General features: G+C 40.2%; 1 protein-coding gene across 2 annotated transcripts in view; it reads left to right on the forward strand.

Moving 5' to 3' along the window:
• LOC114155602 (hippocalcin-like protein 1) overlaps positions 1 to 9350 on the forward strand; it is a 57266-nt gene that overhangs the window by 37096 nt on the left and 10820 nt on the right. For both annotated transcript variants that reach the window (XM_028035569.1, XM_028035568.1), the window contains exon 2: positions 7072 to 7245. In XM_028035569.1, the coding sequence (XP_027891370.1) occupies positions 7150 to 7245 (96 nt within the window). In that variant the 5' untranslated portion in view covers positions 7072 to 7149. The remainder of the gene's footprint in view (positions 1 to 7071; positions 7246 to 9350) is intronic.

Raw genomic sequence — 9350 nt, forward strand, 5'->3', positions numbered from 1 at the left:
TAATTGAAACTATGTGTGATTGGTCAGATGTGTGGAGCACACGCTTGACATGAGGGCAGTGGACCGACCGAGGGAAAAAAACTCTCCGCTCTAGCACTGGCAGAAGAGCAAAACGCAAAGGAGAGGGAGAAGGGGGAGGAGAGACAGCGAGGCACCGCAGGACAAAAACAACGATGTGGGGAAAAACTATCGGCTCTGGCACTTGCAGAGCATAAGCACAACGACAGGGAGGCGGAGAGACAGCGATATACTGTAGAAAAAACCCCGGCTCCCAAATAGGATCCTAAAACGGCTCCCATTGTGGAGCCGGTTCCAATCGTTAGAGCCGGATCGTATCACTACTGGCTACATGGAGAACACTGACCAAACTCAACGTCAGAAGAGTCCAGAGAATTCCTCTCGGTACACTGTGCGATAAAAGTGTCTTGTTAAGTTTATTATATCTGGCTAAGAATAAAATACTCTCATACAGTTACCAATAGTTTTGCAGACAAATCCTAAATGCTAACTTGTGATTAGCGTCATATATTTACGCACAGAAACCATTTACAGCAGGTACTCACTCACCCGGAGGTTAAACAGTCCAAAACAATGAAGTAGACTCTGCATCCGCACGTATATTATTACCGTTTGTCTTTAGCTTAGCTCTTTCAGCCTCCTTCTAGCACAGAAAACTAGCAGCCGAACCCCGCAGGCAAGCTGACCTTTCACCTGCCTCACTTAGGTCCCGCCCTCAAGCATTTGATTGGACAATCGGTTTACATCGACAAATGAAGTAAAAGAATATACAAGATTGATAGTACAACAATGTGGGTTGTGAATTTATTATTATTATTATTTATATTTAATTTGTTTTAGATGTATGTTTCAAACAAACGTGTGGCAAATAAACACTATTTTTACCCAAAATAAACGACAAAACCTTTGGTGCCTTAAATGATTATTTTAAACTGTTTAAGAATAACTATTGACTAATTAATGAATAGATTTTATTGTGTTTTTAACACAAGTTACAGCAATTATTTTTGCCTTTAATATGTTTATTGACGTTTATTGGCCAATATTTTAGCCTCATTAGTCTGACATGAATATTTTAGACAGAGCCACACTTATTGTCTTTGTATATGTAGATAATCCCCAAGGCAATTTTTTTTAAACTTGAAACTACTAATAAAAAAATACAATTACTTGATTTAAACAGTTCCTCAACTTAAATAAATTAACTTATCAAGCATTTTTTATTTTTTTTATTCAAAAGTTCACACTGCTTGTTTTAGATGAGTACAAACAACAGGTTGATGAGAAGTTCTGTTCACTTGAAGCCTTTTATTAAAAAGAACATTCTGTTTTACGGTGTAGCTTTCTTTCTTCAAGATATTACAACCTAAGCTGGAATGATGCTCCATAGCAGACTTTTTTTTCTTCCTTTTTTATTAAAAATCTGATATTGGTCCAGCCACAGTCATCCACTTCTTCAACAATGGCAGTACCTCTCTCTTCACAGCTAGTCAATATGCTTAATGTTATTCTATTTCACAGCGCGGCCCAGAAAAATGACTTCAGCTGAATGTGGGAGGATTTCACTCAGCGGCCTGAATGACTTTCAATGAAACCTGCTTCAGTCCTCCTTAAGGAGCAGCTTATACAACTCCAGGAACTAAATTACTTTTCTTGTCCACTGTCGGGCTTTAGGCATCTCTGGAGGTTTCCCGGGCAATAAAGTGGTTTCATCCAAAAAATAAAATGAAATCTAATTATAAAGTTGGTGGAAAAAGTACCACAGCGACTTGTAGCAAAAGTAAAAAAGTAAACTGGTAAAGGGTTTTTTTTGTCAATGTAATAAGATTTACTATTACTTGTCATGATAGTTATCCTGAATAACTATCAGGATAACTATCATTTCACCAATTATTTCACCATAATTGGTGAAATGTAAAGCTAAATAATTATATGTAATTATTTAACCAAGATATTTTTCACATTTTCAATGTGGTTCCCCTGTCTAGGTAAACAAATGGAGACAATTACAGAAAAAGTTACAGCCTGTAAACTTTCATTGGATTATGCGCTATTGTGACTCAAGAAAAGGTATATGTACATTTTTAAACTCCTCTTCATTTCCTTTGATAATAAGTCAGTTTCTTCAATATATTGAAAACTTTTTAGAATTGAAGAAGAAAAGTTCTTTAGGTGGAGATCCAGTAGTAAGAGTGAGAGTCTTTCTCCATGGAGTTTGCATGTTCTCCCTGTGGGTTCTCTCCGGGTTCTCCAGCTTCCTCCCACAGTCCAAAAACATGACTGTCAGGTTAATTGGTCTCTCTAAATTCGTGTGTGAGTGTGTGTGTACATGGTTGTTTGTCCTGTCTGTCTCTGTGTTGCCCTGCAACAGACTGGCGACCTGTCCAGGGTGACCCCGCCTCTCGCCCGGAATGTTAGCTGGAGATAGGCACCGGCAACCCTCCCAACCCTACTAGGTATAAGGGTGTTAGAAAATGGATGGATGGATGGCAGCCGTACTCCAACAAAGTCCAAAATGGTGTGCTCGTTTGCAGTGGCCCATGCACGGCTTGTGAAGAGATGTCAACGGAACTTTTTATGGCTTTTTTCTTGCCACTCTAGCATAAAAGCCAGACTTGTGGCCCACGACTGAAAAGGTAAATGGACTGAGTTTCTGTAGCTCTTTCCTGAGCGTAACGGCCACTCAAAGCACTTTGCACGACTGCCACATTCACCCAGCTGCACTCACAAGCACACACATATTTATATGCCGATTTCCAGATTGGGAATTAGCATGAGGTCAAGTGCCTTGCCCATGAGCAGATCGACATGTGACAGATGAAAGCTGGACTCAAAGACACAACTTTTGGGTTGCAAGACTTTGAGTGTTTTTTTCCTTCTTACTTTTACTCACTTTTTAGTAATTATTACATTCGTTTAGCACAAATACTGCCACATGTGTTCTGATTTTAATTGGCCGTGAGTTCTTTGGTAGAAAATTGGACTAAGACGTAATAGAATTTACTTTATTGATCCCCAAGGGGAAATAGCTTATTTGTTGAATAAGCTATTTGTTAAATATTAGCAAATACAAAATGTAATAAACAATATAAAATGTATTTTAAAAAAGTAGACATAAGATTAATATTATGACTTTATTAATCTGATGTGTATAATATATTACTTTATCATCTCAATGGTTCATATGATTTTTTTTCTTGCAAGAAACTTGACAATTTTGCTCATTTTGCACTTGCTGTGCTAGCTAGCTAGCTAGCTTAAGAAGCGATGCAGCTTTATAAATTCAACAGGCAGCCAATCAGAAAGATGAACATGGCGACTTTCAATAAGTTATTTTAACTTGTTTTTAATGTTGGAAAGGTCGAATGCCGCAATTCCAGCTGATTACATTACTGACTGTTTTAGAACTGAAATGAAAACTTGCTATCGTATTTGAAAAGCCGTGTCACGGTGGTTTTAAAATGTCTAAGCTAAACTACAACTTTTCACCATTTCGCTCTGGTGGAAATGATTTACTCCCACCTTTACCGTCCTCACCCATTCCACGGTCTTTTGTTCTCGCGTCGTCCATCCGTGTGTCCGGTTTCTCCCCTCTTCTCCGTCTCTTTCTCCTTTTTTCTCCTCTGCGCGAGAATCGTCAGCCGAGAGGTCACCGACCTGCTTAGCAGCAGCTGTGGAACACCATGACAGATGTTCGCGGAGTCTGCTTTTGGGTCGACTTACAGCAGGACGGAACACCAACAACAGGGCACTCAGACGGGGAAAGATGGATTAATGTTTTATGCCGCAGGATGCTGCTGAGGGCGTGCTGTGATTGCCAGACTCTGAGCTTCCATAGGTCAAAGCTAGTTTAAGAAAGATTTAAAGAAAAAAACAATATCAAAACAGGGATGTAGTGGCGAGTCCATTGAAAAGGTCGCTGTGTTTGAACAGGATTTTGCTGTGCAGTTTTAGCTTTTGGACTTCTGGCAGTCTGCCAATCACTTTACACTCTGTTTCTTTCTGAAAATCTGTCTTTTGAGCTCCGTTAAATCTGTTACAGGGGTTTTGGAAAGAGAGAGTCTATTTAACGTGGGAAAAGGATGACATGGACAAGAGAAGCAAACAAAGGCGATTATAGACGTAAAAGTTGAAGTGTGTTGAATGAGCCAGTGGTTTGAAAAGGGAAAGTTCATAGTACCTTCATCTTAAAAAGTATTACCTCAACATTAAACGCTGCTAAAATGTCTATTTACACTGTAAATTTCAGTACAAGTACAGTGACACGTTTTTACAGTTTCTTAAAGAGGCAATATGTAACTTTTATAAACAGTATGTTTTTCTTTTGCATATTTCTTAAAATTGTCACTATGTTGTAACAGTACAATACAAGTTGTGAAAGAATCAACTTCTTCTGCTTCCTTCCTCTGGTTCTGCTGCCATCAACAGAAATACACATCTTGTTCAAAAACAACCAATCAGAGTCAGAAGGAGGGTCTTAGCATTGTCAATCAACTCGTGTATGTGCTGCTAAATGTGCCTGTGGTGGAGAAACAACTTACCATTACAGGAAAACAAAAAACAGTTTCACATCTTTCTTAACCTTTTAAACATTTTTGGGACAGGATATCACTCTAGCCCAGGGGTCCCCAAAGTCGGTCCTCGAGGGCCGGCCTCCTGCATGTTTTAGTTCTCTCCCCGGTTTAACGCACCTGGATGGCTCATTAGCAGGCCTAAGAAGAACACTGACAAGCTGAAAAGGTTGTTGGTACCACCAGGGAGAGAACTAAAACATGCAGGATGCCGGCTCTTGAGGACCAACTTTGGGCCCCCCTGCTCTAGCCTTTCCATTGTCTGCTAGCAACAAAAATGTTGAATTTGTTAATAAAGTTATTTTGTGACTCAAGTTACATATAATCTTGTCACTAGCCGCATTTTCATTACAAATGTGCACAAAACTTTGTCAATACCATGCTAATGTATAAAACACAATTTTGCAACTGTGGCGTTTCCATTAACTAAGAAACACAATTAAAATCCCACATGAATAAATTTGTTCATGCAATAAGTCATTAAGAAGCACGATGCTGCTACTTTCTGTTCTCTTCTTCTTCGTGGTTTGCACCAGCAGCAACTTTTGATTGTTGGTCATGTGACTCGTGTGATGTGAAAAATGTTTTTCCATTGCAGTTTTGAGAAATAAACCAATTTTGATACAGCAAAAAAAAAAAAAAAACACCTCAATTTAGCGCCAAAATGTTTTATTAAAAAAAAACGTGAGTTATTTTGAAATTGCCATGTTTCCATTAAGCAAATTTATTTCTCAAATGTCAAATTGTCCAGTTATATCATCAAAGGAAAGGCAGTTACTCATGGGCCCATTCTACCAATTGGAGAACAGCAGGCTGTAAATTGGCATTACGTTCTATACATTTGTAGGTTCCACCAATGATTAGACTAGACCAAAATCTCTTGAGTATTGTTTCTAACACCAACTTGTTGTTTCCAAGCCATTAAGAATTAATGCAGTTAGAAGGGTTGGATCCAACAGTTGCTGACAGTTCTGCCTGCAACAGCCTAGAAACGGGCTGCTGGCAGTCCTGTCAGTGCACCTGAGTTTAACTGTAATGCCTCTGGGATGAGCCATTTAATATGAGACTAATTTTATTAACCGAGCACCGAGGGACGTGTGGATTTTGTTTCTTTGTGCGCACGAAGCGTTCGCCAGTCATCAGTAAACACTGTTACCGCCCACACTGCAGCCCTTATGTGTTACACATGCTCTTTGACTCTCCTTCCAACACCCAGGGATCCTGTGCAGTCTGGAGAAGTCTGGAATCATTTCCATTGATTCAAACGTGTGGAGGAAAATTAGAGCAGACTTTTTTTTACTACAATATATTCCCTATCTGTCCATCCATCCATCCGTTTATCACTTGCCCGTCCGTCCGTCCGTCCATCCATCCATCCATCCATCCATCCATCCATCCATCCATCCATCCATCCATCCATCCATCCATCCATCCATCCATCCAACCAACCAACCAACCAACCATCCATCCATCCATCCATCCATCCATCCATCCATCCATCCATCTCCACTCTGGTTTTTGCTCCTCATTGGAATCCTGTCCTCTGTTAGCAGATATGCAGTAAACTCACAGAAAATTTATAGTGTTTGCACCATTGTTCTCAAGTAGATGACATTTCTAGAAATTCTCACATGGAAAAGTGTAAAAGGTTTACAAAAAAAAAAACTTCCTGTACTGACTCTTTCACAGATTCAACGAAAACAACTTGATTTGGGTTTGTAAGACATCCCTCGTTGCACTCTGATTAACATAAACCCAGAATTGCATTTGCAATGAAATACATCTGAAATTTTCCCTCCGTCATCATGAGAGAAAAAAATAAAAACAGCAACAAAAAACAAAAAGACATTATGTTTAGCGGTGTCATTGCATAATTAAATCACTGAAATTGCATTTTGCCCGACAGGTTGTGCTGAGATAAGGATTAAGAGACGTGAACACAGCAGCGCTCCCGGCAGACAGCTGATTTCCCAAACTCAGCTGGCCGGATAAACCCTGTCCAAATGTGATCAGCGGGCTTGTGCCTGACGTCAGCGGCTGCGGGATTATTTAATGTTTTGTGCCGGCCAGGCCAGGCTGTGCTTCAACACTTGCTGACTTGCATAATATTGTGTGTCATGGAGGATTGGGACATTTTCCTGTGACAAGGCTTGCTTTGATTTCATTACAGTAGAAAGAACGGCAGTGTTTGATTCATGGCTGTGCTTTAATGGAGCAGAAATAAATATTTTCTTCCATCCTTAATCTGCAAGAGCCTATTTTTAACCCTCCTGCGGTCTTAACTGATGGGTTTCATTTGACCCCACTAGCCGGGTAGCCGTGACCCCACGTACGCTTTTACCCCTGCCACTATATTAAGTTCGCAAGAGGGATTAAAACCATCTCCAACTATGCTTGTTTACTAATTTATCACACAAATCTTTTCGTCTGTTCCTCGTGTTTGCGACTCCTGACCTCCAGTTTTCCTACTTCTGCCCAGCAGGTGTGGCACACAGCCTGGCTTCTGCGACAAGACAGCGTTGTCGTCAAGTGAAAGGACAACAAAAACTGTCCCGTTGCCATGGGGAAACAGAACAGCAAGCTGCGGCCCGAGATGCTTCAGGACCTCCGGGAGAACACGGAGTTCTCCGACCACGAGCTGCAGGAGTGGTACAAGGTACGCACGGCCATGACACTGAGTCGGCAGCAGGTAGCTGCTGCAGGTTTGGTTTAGTTTTCTTCTTGGTCTGTTCTGTATTTAGATCATTTCCTTTTTTTCTAATCAATCATAACCAGTTTTTATGTCCCTGCTAAAGAAAAGCATCACCCACCATATGATGATGATACCATCACCATGTGTACCATCTAAACTATGTAGACATGTACAAACCTCCCATTTTGTATATGAAAGAGAGTTTAAAATCATGGTGGAGGTGTCTTGTACGCCCTGTACTAATGATGGCATCATGGGTGTAGTGAATTGTGTCGCTATAGAGTGAGTGCGCTATGTACGTAAGCTTTAAGTCAGAGTAGTTGTCTGGGGTTCAATTCCCAACCTTGGGACCTTTGTTGCTCGTCTCCTCCCCTTCTATCTCTGACCATTTCCTGTTTGATTATTGTCAATAAAGGCCACTGGTGCCGCAATATATTAAAATAATAGTAATTGCAAATACCCTTGCAATGAATTTATGCATTATAGTGATGTTTGAAGTATCATAGTCGTCTTAGAGACTTGAAACTCTTTTCATTAAATGTTTGAGTCTAGCTCTGTTGTATTTGGAATTTCTGCATAGGGAAACAGTTTATCTAAATGGATTTGCCTTTTTGTTCTTACAGGCGACTGTCTTACTATCACCGTTACCTTCTTTTATAGCACTATTCAAGCAAAGCTGTGTTTTTGATGATGGCTCTTTAGATTCTGGTTTCTTTAGCAAACAGCAGTTCCACACGGTTTAAAACATGTGTTATTATCACCGCTATGGTGATACCAGAAGACCTGCCGGTGTTTATGAACATGGGCCCAAAATGCTCCTTATAGACTCAGCTTAAAATACTGATTGTGAGTGCAGCTTCAAGCAGTGCTCTGACCTACATTTACCATGTACCAGGATAAAAGACTGCTGAAGTTCGTCCAGCACTAAAGCTCTAAAGATGACTGTTTTATTTTGTATTGCCTAAATTTTGTAAACCTAAAAGGTTTAAAAATGACACTCCCAAAATTGGAAGCGGTTGTTGGTCCCCATATGCTCATATCCAGCCCCTGATGAAAATAGTTCTTTCTTTGAGTTGGAATCTTTTCAATGCTGGAACCTAATTCTTTACTGGTGAAAAAGGGAAGCAACCAGTTAGTACTGGAACTGTTTGGATGGAAAACCCCAGTATAGTAACTGCATTATTTTATGGTAAATAGTCTGCTCTGTTCAAAACTAGTTAAAGTCACCCTCCAGAGTCTGGTTTCCGTTTTCTCTTTCCAGGATCTCCGGAGCGGGAGCGAGCGCTGCTCAAAACAAATGAATCAAGTTTGAATTAAACTCTAATTTCTGTCATCTAAAATCCAAACCAACTATTTTTCTCTCACATGGTCAGCTCTATTCAGAGTGAGAAGGAGGAGGAGGGGAACAGTGCAAATTATAAAGGCACGGCAGGAGACCAAGTAATTTTGGTCTTTTAAAAAGTAAATTGTATGGAAAGTACAATTGGACCTGGTAACAAATTATGTATGGTTGAAGAGGCAGTGAGTATTCTACAGGGAGTGTGCCTGGATGGCCTTGCTTTTTCTGAAGAGCCATGTTTCATCAGCGATCTGGCGGCAGCCTGGACTTATTTGTCTCTGTCAGTGGCAGAGCAGCATCCTCTAGATTTACCCTTGGAATGACCAAGTGCAAGTCTAGCCAGGTTGATCGCATCAGTCGTCTCCTTTTATCCACATATTAATTATTTTCAAACATTATTTTAGGGTTTTCTCATATTATATACAAAAATTTATAAAAATGTGTATACTATTAGATGGACATCATCATCATCAAGTTATAGTAAAAGTAGAAATCAGTTAAACGTTCTCATAAGCCCCTTCTCCAGTGTCAAGTCTAAGTCTACTCAGGTCGGTTTTAGCCAAGTAGGCTAAAACTATTTGTAGGGTATATCTTACTATTTGGGCATGAATATGGGCAGGTACATGGGTGGGAATGTGGGAACGTGAGCGCACAGGATTTGTGGTATGATGATGGCGGCCAGTATTTGTTTGCTGCATCTTGCCCATTCCAGTTGACGCTGTTTGGATCG

The sequence above is a fragment of the Xiphophorus couchianus genome, chromosome 13 (genome assembly GCF_001444195.1).
Source record: "Xiphophorus couchianus chromosome 13, X_couchianus-1.0, whole genome shotgun sequence".
NCBI classification, from domain to species: Eukaryota; Metazoa; Chordata; class Actinopteri; order Cyprinodontiformes; family Poeciliidae; genus Xiphophorus; species Xiphophorus couchianus.